The sequence below is a fragment of the Strongylocentrotus purpuratus genome, unplaced genomic scaffold (assembly GCF_000002235.5).
Source record: "Strongylocentrotus purpuratus isolate Spur 01 unplaced genomic scaffold, Spur_5.0 spur5_scaffold_4, whole genome shotgun sequence".
NCBI lineage: Eukaryota > Metazoa > Echinodermata > Echinoidea > Camarodonta > Strongylocentrotidae > Strongylocentrotus > Strongylocentrotus purpuratus.
Window position 1 is genome coordinate 25,635,592 of NW_022145610.1, and position 24,768 is coordinate 25,660,359.

The 24,768-nt window shown below is 35.9% G+C and overlaps 1 protein-coding gene across 4 annotated transcripts in view; it reads left to right on the forward strand.

The window, feature by feature from the left end:
- The window catches only part of LOC584238, a 65,271-nt gene that overhangs the window by 39,294 nt on the left and 1,209 nt on the right, over positions 1–24,768 (forward strand). The window contains exons 11-34 of one of the 4 annotated variants that reach the window (XM_030997657.1): positions 3,135–3,196; positions 4,051–4,172; positions 5,057–5,169; positions 6,190–6,402; positions 7,495–7,527; positions 8,098–8,150; positions 8,962–9,086; positions 9,578–9,684; positions 10,485–10,591; positions 10,753–10,858; positions 11,614–11,652; positions 12,655–12,722; positions 13,482–13,603; positions 14,341–14,465; positions 15,690–15,902; positions 16,551–16,586; positions 16,819–16,877; positions 17,458–17,597; positions 18,227–18,345; positions 19,069–19,278; positions 20,392–20,424; positions 20,928–21,023; positions 22,086–22,151; positions 23,011–23,109. In XM_030997657.1, the coding sequence (XP_030853517.1) occupies positions 3,135–3,196; positions 4,051–4,172; positions 5,057–5,169; positions 6,190–6,402; positions 7,495–7,527; positions 8,098–8,150; positions 8,962–9,086; positions 9,578–9,684; positions 10,485–10,591; positions 10,753–10,858; positions 11,614–11,652; positions 12,655–12,722; positions 13,482–13,603; positions 14,341–14,465; positions 15,690–15,902; positions 16,551–16,586; positions 16,819–16,877; positions 17,458–17,597; positions 18,227–18,345; positions 19,069–19,278; positions 20,392–20,424; positions 20,928–21,023; positions 22,086–22,151; positions 23,011–23,109 (2,466 nt within the window). Of the gene's footprint in view, positions 1–3,134; positions 3,197–4,050; positions 4,173–5,056; positions 5,170–6,189; positions 6,403–7,494; positions 7,528–8,097; positions 8,151–8,961; positions 9,087–9,577; positions 9,685–10,484; positions 10,698–10,735; positions 10,859–11,613; positions 11,653–12,654; positions 12,723–13,481; positions 13,604–14,340; positions 14,466–15,689; positions 15,903–16,550; positions 16,587–16,818; positions 16,878–17,457; positions 17,598–18,226; positions 18,346–19,068; positions 19,279–20,391; positions 20,425–20,927; positions 21,024–22,085; positions 22,152–23,010; positions 23,110–24,768 lie in introns of all 4 variants that reach the window. The other 3 variants (XM_030997658.1, XM_030997655.1, XM_030997659.1) reach the window with 3 other exon arrangements.

Consider the following 24,768-nt stretch of genomic DNA (forward strand, 5'->3'; position numbering starts at 1 on the left):
GAAATTGTAAGGGCCGGGGTGGTTCAGCATTTTGAAGAAAAAAATTATATTTTTTGAATAGGCTAGTTTCCCCACAATGAATGTACATACATGCCATTAGATGGATCCTGACCCCCATATCCCTTTGAAAGGGGAGAAGGGAAAAATTATTTTAAAAATTTGAATTATCACAAATTTCGAGCCGAAATTGGAAGGGCCGGGGTGGTTCAGGATTTTGGAGGAAAATATTATATTTTTTGAATAGGCTAGTTTCCCCACAATGAATGTACATACATGCCATTAGATGGATCCTGACCCCCATATCCCTTTGAAAGAGGAGTAGGGGCAAATATTGTAAAAATTTGAATTATCACAACTTTCGGGCTGAAATGGTAAGGGCTGGGGTGGTTCAGCATTTTGAAGGAAAAAATTAAATTTTTTGAATAGGCTAGTTTCCCCACAATGAATGTACATACATGCCATTAGATGGATCCTCACCCCCATATCCCTTTGAAAGGGTCGTAGGGGCAAATATTGTGATAATTTGAATAAACACCAATTTCAAGCCGAAATGGTAAGGGCCGGCCGGGGTGGTTCAGCATTTTGGAGGAAAATATTATATTTTTTGAATAGGCTAGTTTCCCCACAATGAATGTACATACATGCCATTAGATGGATCCTGACCCCCATATCCCTTTGAAAGGGGCGTAGGGGCAAATATTGTGATAATTTCAATTATCACAACTTTCGTACCGAAATTGTAAGGGCCGGGGTGGTTCAGCATTTTGAAGGAAAAAATTATATTTTTTGAATAGGCTAGTTTCCCCACAATGAATGTACATACATGCCATTAGATGGATCCTGACCCCCATATCCCTTTGAAAGGGGCGTAGGGGCAAATATTGTGATAATTTCAATTATCACAACTTTCGTACCGAAATTGTAAGGGCCGGGGTGGTTCAGCATTTTGAAGGAAAAAATTATATTTTTTGAATAGGCTAGTTTCCCCACAATGAATGTACATACATGCCATTAGATGGATCCTGACCCCCATATCCCTTTGAAAGGGGCGTAGGGGCAAATATTGTGATAATTTCAATTATCACAACTTTCGTACCGAAATTGTAAGGGCCGGGGTGGTTCAGCATTTTGAAGGAAAAAATTATATTTTTTGAATAGGCTAGTTTCCCCACAGTGAATGTACATACATGCCATTAGATGGATCCTGACCCCCATATCCCTTTTAAAGGGGCGTAGGGGCAAATATTGTGATAATTTGAATAAACACCAATTTCAGGCCGAAATGGTAAGGGCCGGGGTGGTTCAGCATTTTGGAGGAAAATATTATATTTTTTGAATAGGCTAGTTTTCCCACAATGAATGTAAATACATGCCATTAGATGGATCCTGACTCCCATATCCCTTTGAAAGGGGCCAAGGGGCAAATATTGTAAAAATTTGAATTATCACAACTTTCCGGCCGAAATGGTAAGGGCCGGGGTGGTTCAGCATTTTGGAGGAAAATATTATATTTTTTGAATAGGCTAGTTTTCCCACAATGAATGTACATACATGCCATTAGATGGATCCTGACTCCCATATCCCTTTGAAAGGGGCCAAGGGGCAAATATTGTAAAAATTTGAATTATCACAACTTTCCGGCCGAAATTGGAAGGGCCGGGGTGGTTCAGCATTTTGGAGGAAAATATTATATTTTTTGAATAGGCTAGTTTCCCCACAATGAATGTACATACTTGCCATTAGATGGATCCTGACCCCCATATCCCTTTGAAAGGGGTGTAGGGGCAAATATTGTAAAAATTTGAATTATCACAACTTTCGGGCCGAAATTAGAAGGTCCGGGGTGGTTCAGCATTTTTGAGGAAAATATATATTTTTATGCCTCCGCCACCGAAGGTGGTGCCGGAGGCATCATGTTTTCGGGTTGTCCGTCCGTACGTCTCTCGTTTGACCGTTATCACAATATCTCAAGAACCATTTAAGATTTAAACTTAAGACTCGGGAATAGTATTTATCACCATAGGAAGACGATCTGATTAGATTTTGGAGTACGTAGGTCAAAGGTCACAGGTCACAGAGGTCAACTTATGAAATTCCTTGTATTGAGTTTGTTAGCGCGATATCTCCAGAACCATTTGAGATTTAAACTTCAAAATTAAGGATAGGATGTATCACCAAAGGAAGACGATCTGATTAGATTTTGGAGCACGTATGTCAAAGGTCAAGGGTCACAGAGGTCAACTTATGAAATTCCTTGTATTGAGTTTGTTAGCGCGATATCTCAAGAACCATTTGAGATTTAAACTTCAAACTTAAGGATAGTATGTATCACCATAGGAAGACGATCTGATTAGATTTTGGAGCACGTATGTCAAAGGTCAAGGGTCACAGAGGTCAACTTATGAAATTCCATACATTGAGATTGTTATCATGATATCTCAAGAACCACTGGAGATTTAAACTTCAAACTTAGTGATAGTGTGTATCACTATAGGAAAACAATCTGATTACATTTTGGAGTACGTAGGTCAAAGGTCAAGGGTCATTGAGGTCAACTTATGAAATTCCATACATTGAGATTGTTATCATGATATCTCAAGAACCACTGGAGATGTAAAAACTTCAAACTTAAGGATAGTATGTATCACCATAGGAAGACAATCTGATTAGATTTTGGAGCACGTAGGTCAAAGGTCAAGGGTCACAGAGGTCAACTTATGAAATTCCATACATTGAGATTGTTATCATAATATCTCAAGAACCACTGGAGATTTAAACTTCAAACTTAATGATAGTGTGTATCACCATAGGAAGACAATCTGATTAGATTTTGGAGCACGAAGGTCAAAGGTCAAGGGTCACAGAGGTCAACTTATGAAATTCCATACATTGAGATTGTTATCATGATATCTCAAGAACCACTGGAGATTTAAACTCCAAACTTGTTGAAATTGCTCTATGGCGGATGCATCATTTTCGACTGCGCGCAGTCAAAATTCCATCTAGTTTTGTATTATTATTTTTTTTAAAACTTGTGTGGGAAATATCATATTGATGTCGGGTTGCCTTTAAGTAAAAAGGGTCTAGAACAAACAGGGTTGTGAATAAATCCTTCTGTCTATTTTCATGTACAGGTCCAGCCAATGAATGTGTTGTGCATAGCTTTGAGACCATGCAGAGCTTCGACAAGGAGCGAGTAAGTTTTAAGCCTGTCTGTACTAGTTTGGCCAGGAGGGATTAGACCTCCCTGCACGGTCACTGACAGGTGGTTATCTCATCAAATCAGCTCTCAATTAACATAAGAAAAAGGGGATCATGGGGTACCACTGGTCACCGCTTTGTTTGCTATATAGAGGGAGCAAGTAGCTACAAGTAGTGTAGTCCTGCTTTAATAGCATACCACATGTTGGGGTGTAAAGTGGATGAAGTCACTAAACTGTAATGGTAAAAGGATCAAATCTCTTCCACAGCACTCGTGTCATTTGACAAGACATTCATTTGCATTTGCCACCCTCCACAAAGGTAAATTAAGTGGGTACGGGTACCTATTACAAAAATATTTCCTGAGTTTTTGAGCACCTTAATTGGGGCTCAAGCTGGGTTAATGATATGAATGCCGGGCCCTCAAGAAGAGCAGTATTAGTAATGACAACTTTTATCCACAACAAGCTCTGCTTTTCCATAGGCTCTGCCACTATATATCTTAAGTTCAACTGAAGGACAATTTTCTGACTAGTGTGTACCGGTATCGTATGTACATGTTATATTCATTTTTCAATATGTTGTTACACTCTTTGAAAAATGAGATATTGTGGAAACCAATAAACTATCTATCAATCTATCTATGATGAGGCTAAATAAGACAATACTATAAATATTATTAATACTTGAATGAGTTTACTTCCCTAGATTTGGCTTTTTAGATATCCCCCGATGATGTCCCTTCACATTTTAGAGTACATTTGGGGACCATTTTCATCAGGAAATGTGATGGGTCTCACAATAACTTACTCTGATTTCCTTTTTTGTTGTTGTTGTAAATCTTTGTAGTACCAAGGAACATGGTATGTCATCTCACATCTCGAGGAGAGCGTCTACCCCTACCAACGCATCTCTAACTATACACTGGAGACGGATGGCTCTTTTACCATGGCAACTGAGCGTATCACAGAGTAAGGAGCTTTAAGTTTGGTTCAATACTTACATGTGGTCTTTGCTTTTGTACAGTTGTGTCTTTACAATATGGTACAGTAGATGTATTCAAATACAGCATTGAACTGTTCTACAGAAAAGTTGTTTAACAATTGTCCCTTGAAATATCGTTTTGTAGTATAAATTGGTTAAAATTAGTGACACTGTAAAAGCACACTTACTCATTTTTAGACTAAAGGATTATTGTTAACATTGTTAATAGTGATATTTATCTCCTGATTTCTTTGTTTTCTGGGTGCATGTTTTAATCAATCAAGTGCCATATTCCAGGAGAAATATGGTTCATTCCATAAAGGTGTCCATGTAACGTAGGTATGATCTTCTACTACACATGGAATATGAAATTATATGTTGAAGGTTTTTATGTAATGAATAGATAATAGAAGTGCCCTGCTAGAATTGTTCCTGTTTCCGTTGCTTTTCTTCAAAATCTGTGCTACACATTTATCTTTTTACCAGCGTTACATGGACACCATATTCATGTATCATTACATCAACTTTGGGTCCATAATATTGATTAACCATGAAGCTCGAGTTCTTCTGAAGATAGTTGGCTATGCTTTTTATGCAAAACTCAATTTGAGCAAACTTTGTTACAGTTGATAGAAGACATAGTTTCTCACTTCTAGTATGTCACAAAAAGTGCCCCAACTTTCTGGACGGACCCAATTTTGTAATCAATCACCTACAAGTGCCATATTCCAGGAAAACTATGCCACCTTGTGTTAATCTTTTACTGGGTTTCACGGTTGTCCAAACACTTGTGATCAATGTTACTGCCCGTCATAGCCCAAGAAATGTAAAGTGAAACTGAATAAATGTGATTGTATTGTATTCACTATAGACAAGGAGCCTGCGATAGTGCCATGCGCTTTGAAGCGGCCGCATCCCAACCTGCCGAGTCGACTTCATCATCCAAACTGTCTCTGAAACCAAGAGGCATGGACGTAGAAGGAGGTATGGAGTCTGAAGCCTGTACTGTGTCTAAAGATTAAACCATCCATTACTCTTGATCTTCAATAACTCCATTAATTCAACTTAAATTGTGCTTGTAGTAAAAATAGAATAAAATCAGTCCAAAAGGTATGGAAAGCAAGATTATGTGGATGACAACATCATCATGGAATTCCTTTGAAATTTATACTCTAGTTTGATAATCCATGTATCTATAGTTTTTGAAAATTTTATGGATATATGCCTGAAATTCTTGTTATTGCCATTGTAAATGAATATAAACTTCTACCTTTTAAACATTGGTAACTCTTCTATTACAATACATTTATAAGTAGTATCTATGTTATTATCATGGTTATTTCAATTACCTTTCATTATTGTTATCAGGAATAATACATTTTCTTCTTTTAATTGTAATCATCATCATGTCTTTTGTGTTCAATTCTTAATCATTTCAGAGGACTATTGGATAGTATACACAGACTACACCCACAACTCTTCTATTACAATACAATTATCAGTATTATCAATGTTATTATCATGGTGATTTCAATTACCTTCATTATTGTTATTAGGAATAATACATTTTCTTCTTTTTATTATAATCATCATCGTGTCTTTTTCGTTCAATTCTTAAAGGGATTGGGTAGTTTTGTCTCAGAATCTGAAAAAAAAAATCCTGGATTTAGCTCATACTGCAATAATAATTATAAACCTTTAGGTCAGTCAGGGACCCCATGACTTTTACAAGCCGATCGCTTGTCTGATTATCAAGATACTTATGATTGGAAATCAAAATCAACTTTCCTAACGGTTTTCATAACACTACAGTCTATTGGGGAAAACAAGTATGGTAAAACCGGTCACTCAAAGATTTTTACTTTTTTGAGGCACTTTTTGGTCACTTTGAAGCGCATTTTTTGTTTAGGGTTTCAATATTACACCATATCACTTACACTGATAACTTTTAGGGCCGTGCATCTCAGATTTAACATTGTTAAACGATGCCTTTAAACATTTCAGAGGACTACTGGATAGTATACACAGACTACACCCGCTCCGCTCTCGTCTACAGCTGTGGAACCAAGAACCTGGACGGAACCTGTCAGGAGGATTCAGTTAAGATTTGGCTTCTTAGCCGCCATCCCAAGATGTCCGACTTTGCCCGAAGCTACCTGGTGTCCCGCATGCGAGCGCTCTGTGTGGACCCACAGAACCTTGTGGATACACCATCAGGTATGGGGGATATCGGCTGTTTGGAACCAGGGCCCTGTTTCATAAAACTTGTTATCAATAACAAATTATAAATTTCTGACAAATTTGCTCTCAGCCAATCAGATGCCACGATTTCAGTAGCTTATAACAGTTATTGTCACTTATTTTCGATGACAAGTTTTATGAAACGGGCCCGTAAGGGCGTTTACTCCTTTACTTTACAACAGAGTTAACACCCTTGTGGTTCTGAAATTATATACCATTTACAGTTGAAAACTTCATTATTCATACCCATACCAAATTTTGTAATGTTTTAAGTATGTGAAAAATTGATTTGTCCCAATTTATTTTTCTTGAGAATGTGATGTATTCAAGCTTACATCTAAAAGGATGTGATAAATGCCCTAATTAAACCAGTCCACCTTTCATTCTTGAGTTACAAAGACACCCCCCAAAAAACACATCAAATTTACAATGTTTATACATAGTTTAGTTGTTAACTGTATGTGTAATTAGAACTGCATTTCTGTATCTTTCTGTGTATCTTTCCTTCCCTTTCTGTATTCTGTGGAAATCCATTCTTATCTCTCCATGTTGATCTCTCCATTATATGTGAATAGATTTAATGATTTGATATCAGGATCCTGATTCAAGTTTATATGATTCAGGAACATATTTCATAATCACAACAAAAGCTTTAGGGTTATATTTTGTGTGACAGTACATGATAATAGTAATATTATTGATAACAGTAAAGTTATTAAATATGCTTTTTCTATCAGTAATAAGAAACATGCTAGATAGATTGTATAATAGTTACTATTTGATTTCATTTGATTTTCTACTGCATTCATGTAAGTACACAGTTTTTTGATAACAATAATTATATAAATTACGATAAGTATTTTTCTGACAATGAATCATAAATAATCAAAAAGATATATATGAAAATTGTTATTAAAAAAAACGAAATGATTAACTGTGATAAATACTAAATTTCCACAAAAATTATGTAGAAGGACTGCAGTACGGTACGTAATTTTATCTGTTATTAATTCTTTCCTCCTCTCACTTTCACATTTTATTTTTTCTTTCTTGTTGTCTTTTCCTCAGAATGTGATGAAGCTTTAGGAGTTGCAAGAGCAGGTAATATCTTTGATGAATGAGTATTTGATGAATGTTGAGTACCGGTATAATAACCTACCTACTTGATGTTGATAGTGCCATCAAGGAAACTTAGATTGATTATATTTTGCACTAGCTGCTAATGAGTTAGCTCTAAATTTTAGTTTCGTTCTTTGAATTGCAGAACAGTCCATAATTGTTATGTTTCATATAATCGAAGTATAAGAAAATGATATTAAGCTATTTAGAGAAGTATTCTCTTGTGAACATTTAAAGTGCATCATATATTGCCATGTAATAATAGTTGCCAATATCAAGTTCTTTCAGAACAAAAGGGATGAACAAAATCACCTGGTCACTTTTGACCTTGCCAATGAATTTCATATCCATGCATACGCATCTCCGTCATTCATAGTTTTTTTTCTGGCATAACATATTGCCATGTCCAAGTTACTTTTTAAAACCACATGTTTTCAATACATGTGTATTGTATTTAAATAGATCTTTATTACAATTTGTATTATAGAGACTAAATGCTCTCCAGATACTAACTGTATGTATTTAAATTTTTTGTTTTTTTTGTTCTTGTAGATAGGTGTTCTGTTGAGAAGTTTTCAGTGATGCAAGACTTTGACGTGTCTCGAGTAAGTAAATTATATCTTTAAATTGCTTTAACCCTCTCTTTATCATAGAAGTGAACTACCATGCTTATTAATACTAACGTGTTTTTATTGAATCTAATGCTGTGGTTTACATACCTGTAGATTTTTTAACCCTTAGAATGAACCATGTTTACAAGTCATGATCACCAAGCCCATTTTTATTGTTCATTTTGACATGAAACCATTTTTTTTTTATTTAAAGGAGACATGCTTTTCTTCTCTGAAAATTTTAGATACAATCTCAAAATGTGGGTGGTTTAATTACAAGGGTTGGGAGATGTTTTGAATGTGTATACCAGATCCTCCAGTATACCACACTGCAGTCCATTGACTTTAAAGGTAAAGACCAGTTTTAGAAACGCCTCCCTCTCAAAAAATGAAATGGAAGCTCTTATTACCAACCATGTAAAAGAATATGTTTTGACTAACACATGATCATACAAATTTTGCTGAGAAACTGTCTACTAATTGATATATTTGGTAAATTATTATATCTATATAACGCACGTGTCACACACGTGTGGGGGTAGTCCCATATACATCTTTCTGTGTACAGTGCTTATAGCTTTATCAAGACTGGGCCAAATTTCTTATCATTTTGGTGATTTCAGAACCTTGCAGTACACACCAATACTTTTATGCTAGATGATCAACCTTTTATGATCGATTCCACGTTTCTTTCACAATGCAATCGCATGACCAGAACTGGTCTTTATCTTTAACACCATTAAACTTGTTTGGTGTTTCATTTCTTTTATCTGTCTTGTATCTTCTGTTCTTTTCTCATATTTAGTATATTGGAGCATGGTACGTGATTAAATCTTTACGAGACGATGTCCACCCTTATCAACGCATCTCCCAATACTCCCTGAATGTCGATGGATCCATACACATGAGTGCAGATGGTATTCAGTCTGGGTAAGTACCTTTTTTTTCTTCCTGGGCCATATGTTACATGAAAACTTGTTTCTTTATTAAAATAACAAGTTGAATTAAAGATATCAGCTATTGAAATAATTTGCATTTTATTGGTTGTGAGCAGTTTGTTACAGTATTTCTAATGGAAAGGAAGCCCCATTGATGCTGAATTACTTCCAAAGAATAAACTAACCTGTACAGCAACTAAATGTGTACCATTTTACTCATGGCTTCTTCACCTGTGGCTGATTGGTAGTAAAACATAATGCTGTTTCAATAAAAATTATTACTCACCTTATTTTGACCTTGTTTTGCAATTCCATTTGGTAATGATGTCATTAGGTTATTGCATACCGTTATTGTGTTTTTTTCTTCTTCAAAATAGTGTGTTATGTGTCTGATTTTCCCATAGTTTGATTCCTTGCAATGAACAGATATAGATGTAAACATGATTCCCCATGCTCAAATCTTTTTTTAAATTTTAATTTCAGACCAGATCAGTGTGATACTTCCTGGCATTTTGAGGCCATAGCTACATCAGGAGACCAACATGAGGCCAAGCTAACACTGAAACCTATTGGCATCCCAGCACCAGGAGGTATACATGCTACTTGATCATTTTGATTTATTTAAAGATTACTAAGTTTTCACCTGAAGCAACCTCTTACTTTATAGCTTGTATATTGTTTCTTAAAACCTATTAATTAATGAAAACTTGTGCATTATAGCTCATATTATGTAGTTTATATATACCAATATTATGAATACTATACACTGAAATTTTCTTGCATGCCAGTACCACATAGAGGTATGTTATTTCATAATTTATATGTACTAGCAAATGAGTGTCAATTTTACACTGAATCTTTTTGCATCTTTCCACTTTGAAATAAAGTTGTACAATTTTGCTGTCTGTGTGTAATACTGAACTCACTTGTGCAATTGAGATATAGCACAGATTGCATGTTGTTATATTACATCTCCCATTCCCATCAAATCCAATCCAATCTAGTTCTTTCCAGCTTCAAGCAGAAGAGTTGTTGTACATGTCTGGCAATCCATTACCTTTGTGCCTGTTTGAAGTCCACTTTACATTTAAATGTATGTCAGACTATGTCTAGTGATCTCATACATTGATCAAACTTCCATCAACCTACTTTGCGGATTCTTCTGCTTACATTTGAAGCAAATTCCGAGCAAAGTTGGATTCCCCTGTAAATGTGATATGTTCAGTTATGTTTCTATGTTGACACAGTATATGCACTTTTCAACAGCGCACTAATTATGAGCTGACTGAATAGCAGGACCATTTGCTTTTTAGAAACTTAGATCGTTTCTATACTCAGTCTTCCGAGTTTCTCTTCAAGTCTTTTCTCTATTTTTCCTCCACATTTCCAGAGGATTACTGGGTGGTGTACACCGATTACACTGACCACGCCCTCATCTACAGCTGCAACGACAGGAAACTTGACGGAACGTGTAAAGAGGGTGCTGTTCACGCTTACATCCTTAGCCGTAATACCTCACTGTCTGAACAAGCCATGAGGCATGTGAACATGCTTCTTGAGGGGGTGTGCGTCGATCCCTGTGACATGGTTGCAGTGCCATCTGGTAAGTTTGCAGTTTTAATCAATGATTATATAGTAAGGGTGCTGTTCACGCGTACATCCTTAGCCGTAACACCTCGCTGTCTGAACAAGCAATGAGGCATGTGAACATGCTTCTTGAGGGGGTGTGCGTCGATCCCCGTGACATGGTTGCAGTGCCATCTGGTAAGTTTGCAGTTCTAATCAATGATTATATAATAAGGGTGCTGTTCACGCTTACATCCTAAGCCGTAATACCTCGCTGTCTGAACAAGCAATGAGGCATGTGAACATGCTTCTTGAGGGTGTGTGCGTTGATCCCCGTGACATGGTTGCAGTCCCATCTGGTAAGTTTTCAGTTCTAATCGATGATTATATTTCTTTATCCATCAATCGATCTGTCAATCTATCTTATAGAAAGTTATATTTTAAAAAAAATATATATCTTTCTGTTAATTTTTATGTATCTCTATGTACATGTATCTTGCTATCCTATTCATCTTTCTTTCTATTTATCCATCTGTAAATCCTCCTATCTGACTGAATCCATTCATCTAGTCATCTATCAATATACTTGAATGTCTTAATTCACGTTATTTGTTATTCATGTGTAATATATTAGCCATACAATACATATATTATCCTTTTGAATATATTTAACCTCTATATAGATTACTTAATTTTCCTTCAACGTACATTGAACATTGTTGATCTGTTTTTATTCAGAGTTTTCTCAAACTTGAACTAGTTAGAATACTTTTTCTTTAATGGATGACTGATGCTGAAATATTCTATATATTTTATGACTTGTTTTTCAATTATGTGCGGATCTTGCAGCCACTCTATGCAAATCTATGCTAAGCGTCCTACTTGTTTGAGATGAGAAACTGTAACAGGCTGTTATTGGTTTTTTGTTTTCTATTTTATTTCTCTCCATATAGAATGTGATCCTTTCCTCGAAATGGGAATCAGAAGACCAGGTATGTTCAACATTCAAAATGTTTGGAAGGAATTAATTGTAATTTACTGTTTTTTCTTTCCCATCAACATTCTGTTATATAAAATGTAATTTTCATAATAATATCTATACTGTTTTCTCGGTAACTGTGTTAACTTATTATGGGCGTTCCCAACTCAAGCTATGCTTTCCGGGTTTTCGCCTCCTTCCGTATCTGAATTATTTACTGTATACTCTATGTTGAAATAATTGTTACATAATTATATCATGTGTATATACATTGTGTTTCATATTGTACTGTTGAGAAGGAAATAAATGTTAAAAAATACAAATACAAATGTTGTGAGTACCATAGAAATAGTAACTACTCAATCAACAGGAAAGAATACGAACAGTCCTTTTAAGAACTATCCCCATTGTTGTACCGCAAATATACTCTCTAAGTTATTAACTACTCAAGTGGGAATGAGACCTCTCTGCAAGGTCACTGACAGGTGGTTATCCCATCAAATCAGCTAGCAATTAACATAAGCAAAAGAGGACTATGGGGGACCAACAGGCACCGATTAGGCATCGTTTGCTATATAGAGGGCGCAAGTAGCTATAAGTAGTGCAGTGGGGCTTTAATGCACTTAATACATGCATAATGTTACCTCTTACTACATGTATCTGTGTTTATAACCATCATGCCGGGAAGTTAAAATTTGATTTACATGAACAGGTAAGGTTCCCACTAATAATGTGAAGCTTATTTTAGATTGAAGTACTAGCTGGAGGTTGTTGGACTATTTTTGTAGAGAGACTTTTGCAATGCACAATACAAGTCAATGTCCTTAGTATTAAACCCATTACCTACGGAAACTGGGCGGTCCCTATTGTAAGCCTATGGCAGTCAGAAAAACTCTGTAGTCAGTGTGTTACTGGGAATGAAAATTAGGTTAGAGATTCCCCTCTAAGCTAAACATTCAGAAAGGTGAAAACATGTTTGGTTCAATATTCACTTGATTTTTTGTTTGTATTTAAGTGGTGGAGATAGCCAAGTCTTGTGTTGTGGATGAGCTGCCGATCATGGAAGATTTCGATATTGCCCGGGTAAGTGTCACTGCTTATACTTGTTTAATTTGACTTCAAATCTGTTACCTTGGTTATTTAATGTCAGCTACATGTATGCCTGAATGGGTAAAATCAAACTTGATTTATCCTCTCAATGGAGCTCATTGGAAAATGCATATGTCTATAAACACTTGTTACCCCCATCATTTGTAGGATTGCAGTGGGTTTTTGACACTCCTAGCGCTTCACAAATGTTACCTCGGCTTTAGCATGGCTGCCATTATAGCGCTCTAGCATGTTGAGGAATTAATTCCTGCTGGGTACCAATTTACCTCACCTGGGTGGAATGTGGCAAATATAGATTAATGTCTTGTCAAAGACATTAGTGCCACAGCGGGACTTGAACCGTGATTCACAGTCCGGTGACATATCCACTAGACCACGACACCTCCATAGGCTGCTCTATCTTCTTTTTTTAACTGAAGATTGTTTTTACAGAAAGAAATGGTGAATTAGAATAATAATAATAATAATAATAATAATAATAATAATAATAAAAACGATGCTTATAAAGCACTTACCACGGAAGTCTCTAATTGCTATAACAAACAAAGTACAATGATAACAAATTACACATTAAACAAAACAAAAATAAAATGCAAATAAACCTACAAATTACAATACATATGAAATATACATCAATGTGAACAGAGTAAGTTAATCATCAAAGCAATTTTGAATAAATGTGTCTTAAGACAAGTTTTGAATGTTCTGAGTATATTTCTATTCCGATTACAGTATGCAGGAGATTGGTACACTGTCTCCCAGATTCAACCGTTTGAGTATCCCTTCCATCGTGTCTCAAGTTACAACCTCCAAGATAATGGAAGACTCCTCATGTCGACTGATCAGTTCTTCAGGTTTGTTTTATATATTCATCTTCCAGTTTCTTTCTTTGTATAGGTTAATTGATGCATGCTTTAACTTCTACTTCTACTTCTACTTCTATGGTAATACTCATCAACACCTGTTCAGCATCTAGAGGAGGGTAAAGCATAGAGTTGTTATATACAGCTCGATGCAGTACAGTTCCTTAAAGGGACCAATAACCAAAATATTTTTTGCTCGTGTTGGGGGTTCTATGCAGGTAGAAGTATACTATTCAGAATATATATCTTTCTTTTTTTTTAATTCCACTTCTGTTAAGAGATATAGCAAGTTCTTTTTAACACTTTATAAAGGTAGAAGTGAATTGAATAGTTGACACACCTGTTTAATAGCATGCATGCACTCAGAAGTCAAATTCCAAGCTAATTGTTATGAAGTTTGATAGATCTACCTGCTGATGCATGCATCAGGCAGCAGGAGTCGGGCGGGTAGATCTATCAAACTAAACATCACCTTTAACATCATCCATCATCACCATTATCACCATGATTATAACTTATGTATGTATATATGTTTTGTAAATATGTTTTTGATTATGATGATGCAGGCCCCCTTGGTCAAGCAGTTTTTATAACTCAAAGGGCTACCCTGTCAAAATAAAACGACAAACAAATAAATAAATCACCATTATCACCATCACAACCATATCATGGTATCGTCATTGTCGTTATCATTTATTTTTTCATTCTTTTTATCTTTATCTTTGTAGACCAGGAAATTGTTCCACCATGCATTTTGATGCCCATGCTTTCCATCTCCAGCGAGAGGAAGGTGATACCATGCCAATAAATGGAAAGCTCTTCCTTCAACCCCTTGATAATAGAGTACCTCCAGGTAAGATAAACGTTGTTTTTTATTATATTTAAATCTGGGGGGTGTTTCACAAAGATCTTAAGTTAAACTTATATCTAAGTTGGACTTAACAATTATGGAGAGCCATTTGTAGCATTATAATGAAATATATTCAAAAGCAAAAAAAATCAAGTATTTTAGACTTTTCATAAATTCCACATTAAGAATATGAAATCTCCCATGATAATAGAAAATATGAATGATTTGAATCAACATTTTATGCCTTTTTAAAATAATTAAACAAAATCTTTTCATAGATTCTAACGGCTTTCCATAATTGTTAAATCCAACTTAGAGGTAAGTTCAACTTAGGATCTTTGTGAAACACTCCCCTGGTGGTTTAGTTCAGTCTTTCATATATTGCATTGAAATTTGAAAAATTTTGCTTGGTGAGAAGTATCATTTTGCTTATCATGATAAAACAATACATACACTTTGGTGGGGAATCTTGTAGATAAATGGGCAAAAATACAATTAATCTCTCAGAATAACTTAAGTTATTTCTTGGGGGTGAGAATTTCTAATAATTACTGTATGGAGTTGAAAACCAAAGTAAGGTAACATTATAGTTCTATTTCATATTACTATTAATACAAGAAATGTTTAATGTTTTTTACTCAACATTCTTTCCATACCATATTTTCTATTTGATGTTATGTACTAAGTTAAAAATTATTTGTATTTGAATTGAAAATCCGTCTTTATCCCATGTCTTATGCCCACAAGATCTTAAATTAAGGGTATGTAATGAATGAAGTTCACATCATGACTTTGAAAATACATGAGATGCTATCCTGAATCATAGTGCTAGGTTAAAGTTTACTGGAATTCAAAAAGTAAAATGAAAATTGATTGTGATTTTCAACAAGTGTCTACATTAAAAGAATCACATACATCATCCATTTTGTAATAGGTATTATATTGCATATACTTTCAAATGCCTATAAAATGGAAAAAGATTGGATTGCTTTGCTATTTTAGAGCTTTAAATTCCATTATAAAGAGCATTTGGTTCTCATTTTTTCCTTAGACCATGCATGATCATCCATTGTGTTATTTGATTTGATTTGATTTATTTATTTCTGTTTGATTTTCTTTTTCTTTTGTATTTTTACAAATATGTAACAAACAAAACATTGCACATTTTACACATTTCAAAAGAATATAATGTTGAATAAAGTATTCTTGTTACATTATTGTTCTCAGGCAATTACTGGGTAGCCTACACAGACTACACCGACCACGCCCTGGTATACAGCTGCATCCGGAAGAACGTGAGCGGGGAGTGTATGAGAGGGTACTCCATGGCCTGGTTTATGTCTAGGAATCCTGGGCTGAGCGAGCACGCTATCATGCATATGAAACAGATTCTCCGTCAGCTGTGTGTGAACCCAGCAAGACTGAGGGATGTTATCACGGGTGAATATTAAAGCCCCACTGTACTACTTATAGCTACTTGCTCCCTCTATATAGCAAACAGTGTCTATTTGGTGCCTGTTGGTCCCCCGTGATCCTCTTTTTCAATTGAGAGCTGAGTTGATGAGATAGCCACCTGCCAGTGACCTCCGTGGGTGGTCTAATCCCTCCTAGCCAAATTAGTACAGACAGCCTTTAAATTATCAAGACCTTTTGATATTAAATTCCTATGGATTACTTTTCAAATTTGTCCTCCTTTTAGTTGATAGTGTCTATGGTTATATAGTGATATAGCTAATTGCTAATCGTTGGATTAAAAACTTTCAGGGATGTCATCTATAAACATTAGAAAAAGCAGTACACAATTAAACTTTATTGATGACCTGTTAGAAAATGGGTAAATAGAACCTTCACTTGATCTTAATTTGTGTATATCAAAGTGAAGGCTACATGCATCTGTATAGTAAGAATACACATTCAAACCAAAGGCTAAATAACAAAATCGTTATAAACTTCATCATGAAATTATAAAGTTAAAAATGTAAATGAATACATAACCATCACATTTGACATACAAATTAACTAAATTTATGTCATTTTCTTAATTCTGATATAAAAACTGCTTTTATTTTCTCTGCATTGTATTTCCAGAATGTGATGCTGCAATTGGTATCAGCTCAGAACCAGGTAAATTTCCCCCTATTTGTCCTCATTATTATCTATATTATATCTGTTTCTGAAAATATTGGCATATATATGGAAGAAATTTTACTGAAACGACAACAGATATGATAATAGAGCATTATAAGTTATCTTTTAATATTCTATAACATCTTTATTGTAGACCTAAACATCTTTTTTGCTAATTCGATTATTTGTTGTTTTTTGTTCTCGTTTTTTTTCTTCTTCATGTTTGCAGCAAGGAGTGAATGTGATATTTCAACCTTCCAAGTGAAAGAAAACTTTGTCATTGATAAGGTAAGATGGATGAATAATCTTTATGTTGAGTGTTACATTCTAATCCTACGTTGGCTTAGTTCTCATGCATACCTGATATTCATTGTACTGATGTTCCGCCAATGTGATGTCTTGCACATAAATGCACCATCAGGTTGTCAGTGATATTCTAATATGGTTATAAATATGATTATAAATATGATATCATTTTTGTTGTCTTGCCCCCTCCCCACTCTCTCTCTCTCTCTCTCTCTCTCCCTTTCTTTCTTTATCTCTTTATTTCTCTCTCCCCTCTCTTTTTCTCCCTCTCTAACTCTATATCCCTCTCTCTCTCTCTCTCTTTCTCTCTCTTTCCCCCTCTCTCTCCCCATCTCTCTCTTCCTCTCTCTCTTCCTCTCTCTCTCTCTCTCTCTCTCCCCTCTCTCCCCCTCTCTCCCCCTCTCTCTCTCCTCTCTCTCTCTCTCCCCTCTCTCACCCCCATCTCTTTCTCCCATCTCTCCCTTGCTCCAACTCTACTGTTTTCATCACATCATTTTAATCTTCAGTCCCTCTACGTATATTGTTCCTCCTTAAATATCTGCCTCTTCTTTTTCTCTCTCAGTTTATGGGAGACTGGTATGAGTTGAGCCACACTCGTGGTGAGAACCACATGGTACTACCAGACAACGAGAAGATGTCGATTATGGCTCCCTCTGGGGACAACGATGGCCACATCGCAATCACCATGAAGAACATTAGAATGTGAGTAATGATGATCATAATATTAATAATATTCCGCGTTAGTATAGCACATCGACGATGTCTCTAAGCGCTTTACAGATGTATCATAACCCCGGTTATTGGATTCAAGCTTGCCCACACGCAATGTTTGCACATTCTCCACTCCCTGGGGAGCATTCCAGCCAGGCGTCAATTTACAGATGCTTACAATGCTGAGCAACCTATATTAACGTTCGCATCCTTCCAGGTGCCCATTTAACACCTGGGTGGAGAGTTGCAAATGTAAGTTAACATCTTGCCCAAAGGACTGGGATTTGAACCCCGTACCTTGTGGTCAGTAGTCCAGTGACTTATCCACTAGACCACAACCTTATATGATGGTGCTGGTACTGGAAAAAAAATTTTTTGGGTGTTAATACATATATGTTACTTTTCCCTTTCCATTTCTAATCAATTCATGGTGTTCATATAACCTGCCATTTGATTCTTTAAATTTGTAATTTACCCATTGAACATTCCACTCCCTTGAAGGCACTGCCATCTTGGGTGGCCCAAATTGCATTGTCTTCATTTGACCACTAGAGATAATACCCAGTACATGTAAATCTACTATTGCATCTCTTTTTGTTTTCCACCTTTCCACCATGTAGGGATGGAGACTGCAATGCAAGCGATATGCCAGGCAAGGGTTGGATAGGCCGGGAAGAGCCTGCTAAGATTGTCGTTTCTTTCCCTCTCATACCAGAAGGGTATCAAGTTCCACAAGTAGGTAGGTAATCGTTTGTTACTAGCTTTTGTTGATTTGATTCTACGAGGGCAGATTTCTTCAGAGTCATTATCATCCCCCCTCTCTTTTACTTACTGTCTGGAGGTAAAAAAGGAAATATTTTCTTTTTTTTCTTAGCCTACCTGTACATAGAAGACATATACCAAGAATTTACATAGACAAATATAATTAATAGTTTTGAAATATATTTGGTGACCATTTTGCAGGGGTATGGTAAAGGAATAATTTCTTTATTTGTAAATGTGCCAACTAGTAGGGAACTTTTAGATTTAATCACTTTTAAGTGATTTATGTATTTGAATTCTTGGAAATTTAATCTTTTTAAAATGAGAGATCTGAAACAATTTGTTTTCTTACATTATTTCCTTAATTGAGAAAGAAAGAATATATTTCTTCCGTGAAAGCTGAATGTTTGGTTGTCCATAAATTCCCAATATTATAAATGTATTATTATTATTGATGTTTTTGTCAAAAATGTCCATTTCACACACTAGTACATGCAGTCAAACCTGCTTAATTAGTGACCACCTGTCTAAAAGACTACATTTTTTGTTTCCCTTGAAAATAGTTTCTCATTGAAACATGTACTAAAAGAAACCTGTCTACCAAGACCATCTGTCTACAAAGACCACTTTTTGTGTTTCCCTTGGGCGGTCTTTATAGACAGGTTTGAGTGTATAATTTGTAATCTCTTTGTACATGCAGTGAACCACTGGGTGCTGGACACGGACTACCTCAACTATGCCATCACCTACACCTGCCACAGGATCAACAGGGATGGGAGCTGTGACCCTATGGCCATGGGTCTCTGGATCTTGGGTAGAGAGAGGCAGATCCAGCCCACATTCTGGGCTACCATCCAGCGGGTCATCGAGGATGCTTGCATCGACCAGGCGGTGGTCCGTGCTAACCCAGGTCAGCTAGGAAGCTTAGTTTAAAGCCCCACTGCACTACTTGTAGCTACTTGTGCCCTCTATATAGCAAACAATGTCTACCGGTAATCGGTGCCAGTTGGTCCCTCATGATCCTCTTTTTCTTATGTTAATTGAGAGCTGATTTGATGAGATAACCACCTACCAGTGACCTTGTGGGGAGGTCTAATCCCCCTGGCCAAACTTGTGCATACAGGCTTTAATATACTGTATGTAATGATTGTAAGACAACTTGTAACCCCCAGGTCCTTGTCTTATAAAGAGTTCTGATTGATTTGGATCATAATCACAAGTCCTCTACTATGAATCAATCGCAAGTTTGCGATATCAACTCTTTATAAGACAGGGCTACAAACTGCATCCATGAAAATCTGCCCCCTCCCCTCCCCCACACCTGAAATATTACCCCACCCCTACTTCCCTCCTAACAAGAACCACGCAGTCTGATTCTAATTGATGTACATTTTGCTTATCCTCTGTTGAAAGTGTTTCACACTTGTTTTGGGATTGCCCTTTTATGCATCAATTCATTCAAGATTTCTAAAGTTCTCTTCTTTAAAGAGAAAACCAAAGTACTTTGCCTCGGATCTCCCCAAAAAAATTGACTTATATTCTGATGCAATCGTGATTATAAACTTTAGGTCAGCCATACAATGACTTTTACAAGCCAATCGCCTGTTTGATTACCAAGATATTTCCCTTTAACCTCGTTATTTCATATGTGAAACATGTATACTCTGCTACATGTAAAGGAGAAGTTTATTTTTAACTTCTTTTGATAATATGAAGTTGAGAACAAAAAGTTGAGCGGGTACTTTTTAGTAAACATAAGTCTGTTTTATCACTAGATAATATGACACATGCAAGATTAGCTCTAAACATGTTTGCTTTTACTGATTTGTCACAGCAAGCATCTGTTGCTATTTCATTTTAGTTGCTTTTGTTTGTGAATGATTGAATAAAATCTTTCATTAAAAAACAGTACCAGTCCTAAGTCTTAAGGACAGCAAGATAATGTAAAAAAAAAGAAACCAGAGTGAATTGGGTCATGTGTTTAGCAGCTTTATTTTTATTTTTTGTTTGTTTTACATTACAGCTCCATGTCCAAAGGAACCTATTCCTGAACCAGGTAACCAGAAAATACTTTGTATACCCCACCCCCTCTCTCTCTCTCTCTCTCTCTTTCTCTCTCCCATCCCTTCCTAACCCCTCCCCCACTCAATCTCTCTCTCTCTCCCCCTCTCTCTCTCCCTCTCTCTCTTCCTCTTTTCTGTACTTACTCTTTGCTATTTAAAATTGAAATATTGTTCTCTATCTATATTATATGCAAATCACTATAAAAGTTCATCAAATGATGAATTTAACAACCCCCAAAAATAGAAAACCATGAAACCCAGAGGACATAAATTATCATCATTTTTATCATCTTTTATGGTCATAACCTTTGTAGTCTTGTCTCTAGGTTTGGCAGTCTTTTGTTTTGTTTACTGTAATACCAAGGAGTTATGAATTATATCTCCTTGGTAATACAAGAAACTCGGATAACATGAAACTTTCATGAAGGGTTGACCTTCTACATTTCAACTGCTAGAATCTGTTGTGAATTTCTCTTTTCGAAATGTTTCCATCTAGCCCCAGTTGATGTGATGGGTTGTGAGGATGTAGGATTTGGTTGCTGCCTCCTCTCTGGTGAGGCAGCCATTGATGCTGACTTCTCCAACTGTCCCCGTAAGTATTGTCAAAGAAAATTTGGACTGAAGAGGGAATATGACTTTACTCTAAATACTCCATTTCACAAAAGAAGATATGATTTTAATTGAATTGTAAGTTAAAGGTTCTTATGTAATTTGGGGGCGAATGAAATTTTGTTCATCCAAATTGTTCAGAAAAGCGAATGAAGACAGACACCAAGTTAAATACTCTGTAAAGATAACATTTGTTGAGTCTGGCACTTGTACTTGAATAATGTTGACAAATCTCAAAAGAGGTATATACCTCATTGGACACATTAAAAAGTAATATGTTAGCTAAAAACTCCCAATTTGACTTTTAAAACAGTGTTGCACCATGGCAGACTTTTTGAGTATCACTAAAAGAAAGTTAAATAGTACCTTTAAAAAATAACATGAGTCAGTTACATATAGGATTATTGTTTGTAAATATCAAATCCTTGATCTTGATTGACGTTACCTGTCTAAAGTAAATTTAATGTTCTTTTAAAGTGAAAGAAAAATAGTGTATACAAACTAAAGTTGAACAAAAAATCAAAAACAAATGTAATTCTGCTTAACATTGAAACAAGGAAGTTAATTAGAAGTCACAGGTCATTTTTGCATCACAATCTTTCATGATTTGAGTGAGGTTTGCAGTTACACCACAATTCTTTCGACAGGGTAACCATTAGTGTTAGAATATGTGGTGTAACTACAAACCTTACATCTATCATCACAAGGGAATCATAATAATAATATGGATATTTATATAGCGCCGGTATCCGCCAGGCTCTGACGCTCATGGCGCTTTACACAAATTACCCTGGTCAAAGCCGAGCTGCCAAAGTAAATAGTGCTCAAGCATATCAGGTACCCATTTACACCTGGGTGGAAAGTGGCAAATGTAGATTAACGCCTTGCAATAGGACGTTAGTGCCACAGCGGGACTTGAACCCCGTACCTTGTAATCTGCAGTCAGGTGACTTATCCACTAGACCACAACACCTCTACAATGGTTACATCTTTCATGATATCTCTAATATATGTATATGTCCCCACTTTGAATGTAAAACTTCAGGTTCACCACCCCCTGTTGCTGGTCAGATGATCCCAGAAGCACCTGTTAGCCTCGTGGAAGGAAAAGGTAGGATAAAAATAGCTTTTAACCCATTCAGGTTTATAGGGATCCTTAAAGGTAAAGACCAGTTATGGTCATGCGATTGCATTGTGAAAGAAACGTTGTGGAATCGATCAGAAAAGGTTGATCATCTAGCATCTAACATCTGCAAGGTTCTGGAATCATCAAAATGATAAGAAATTTGGCCCATTCTTCGTAAAGTTACAAGCACTATACACAGAAAGATGTATATGGGACTACCCTATATCTCTCACAGACCATGAGAGAAACAAATTTACCAAATATATGAATTAGTAGGATGGTTTCCTGGCGAATTTTTTATCATCATGTATTAGTCAAAACATATTCTTTCACATGATTGGTAGTGAGAGCTTCCATTTCATTTTTTGAAATTGGGGCATTTCCAATACTGGTCTTTACCTTTAATCCAATCCAATCAAAAGGCTAAATTGATCACCTGTCCTTTGTCAAATTGACAAGATTTGTATTTTCCCTTTGTTGGTACTGTATTCTTTTAATCGGATCTGAAGAGGAAAGGGTTAGAATAAACTGTTGTAAAATATTTGAAGAAAAAAACCACCTTGGACATGTATATTCAAAAAAGTTTGTGAAATTTTCAATGTTGCCCATTTAAGATAAATGTATATCTGTGTACCTCATTTCGCAGTCATTACTTTTCCATTTGTATAAATTGTTTTATTCTAAAAGCCATTTTTGGGGATGCATCTGTCAAGATTACTTGTTCAATCCAGTGAGATGGGTACTCAATGTAGCTCTGGTTAGTAAGCCAGAGAAAGACAACTGCTCTTATATATGCCATGTAGTGTATTAACATTTCTTGAAATTTTTTGTCATCTGTTCTTAGTTGTCTGTGAACGGCACATGAATTGTAAGATGTTCTGCCGGTTTGGCTTCAAGCTAAACAGCGATGGCTGTGAGATATGTGAATGTGCCGAAGCGCCAAGTAAGCATTTCATCTTAACTTCTTAAAGGCATCGTTTAACAATGTTAAATCTGAGATGCACGGCCCTGTTATCAGTGTCTGTCATATGGTGTAATATTGAAGCCCTAAAAAAATTGCGCTTCAGTATGATCAAGAAGTGCCTCAAAAAAGTTAAAATCTTTGAGTGACCAGTTTTACCAAACTCGTTTTCCCCAATAGACTGTGGTGTTATGAAAACCGTTAGGAAAATGCAAAATTTGGTTTCAATTTCCAATCATAAATATCTTGATAATCAGACAGGCGATTGGCTTGTAAAAGTCATAGGGTCCCTGACTGATCTAAAGGTTTATAATTATCATTGCAGCATGAGCTGAATCCAAGATTTTGTTTCAGAATCTGAGACAAAGTTACCGGATCTCTTTAAAGTGTACCTATAATCACCCAGAAAATACTGTCTGTAAATGGGTCCATACTCAGATACACAAAATATGAGCTTCAAATATTAATTTTCTATAATAACACATTGCAAAGAAGAATTACATAAGAACCAGTCTAGTTTCACCATGCAGTATGACATTCAATAAGAAAATTTCTTTATTAAAATGCTATGGTTTGTTCAGAATTCAGATAGTGTTCATTGAGCATTCAATTTTTCTTGAAATGTCATTGTTGTTTCTAAGAACCTACCAGTATATATCATATTTAAAGTAGATATTCATTGATTTTAAAAACGAACTTTATTTTCATTATTGCAAAGTTGAAACTTTGATTCGACAAGGTTATCAAAATTCAATGCTTGGAAACATTTAAAGTAATGATTATTATAAATTACAAAACGCTTAAATACAGCCCCGACATAGCACCTGAAGAGCTCTCCGAACGCTGCCGAGATGTGTGAGATCACAGTATGGACATGATTTGCACAAGCAGACGATGTCCCATGACATCTCACACATTTTCAGTGCCTGTGTTTTCATCTTCTCTTGAGCTCTTTCTCTTACTTCACTACCATCAGGCTAAATGTATAATCTATTTCCTCACTCTAAACCCCACGCATGGTCTTATCTTGATGAAAAATGCAGCAATACAAAAATAAAGGAATCTGTCGCTTGTAAACAAAATAAGACGCCATTGTATATTCAGCTGCACACACCGCGGTATGTTTGGCGTTTCAAGAGGGAACAAATGCCGTCCTTAATATCATTCCGGGGGTTTTTCAATTTAAAAGTCTGGTTTCTTTGATTGTTAATTAATCCCTATCCTGTGTATTTACAAGCAAAAGATTTTAGTTATCAGAATCGGGTCATATCCCCTTTTGAATGGTTTGACATGCCATCACATTTACATACACTAAACTCACTATAATTTGACAAATAATAGCTTTGCAATTATGTTCATTCTTTATGGGATGTCGTCTGCTTGGGCAGTATTGGTCCATATAGTGACGTCATTAAAACATCGTTATTTTTAGAGCGAATCTCTCGTATATCCCAGCTGCTATGGAGGGGGTTGTATTTGTAGTTTTATAAATCACCCGATATGTAGTTGACCTAAAACGTGTACGATGGCCATCTGTTAGCTTACCAGTTTCTAGTGATACATTAGTTGACATATTTGTGATTTTCTTTGAATTTCACCTTTAAAGTGTTTTATTCCCCCCCCCCCCCCCCATTGAGAATA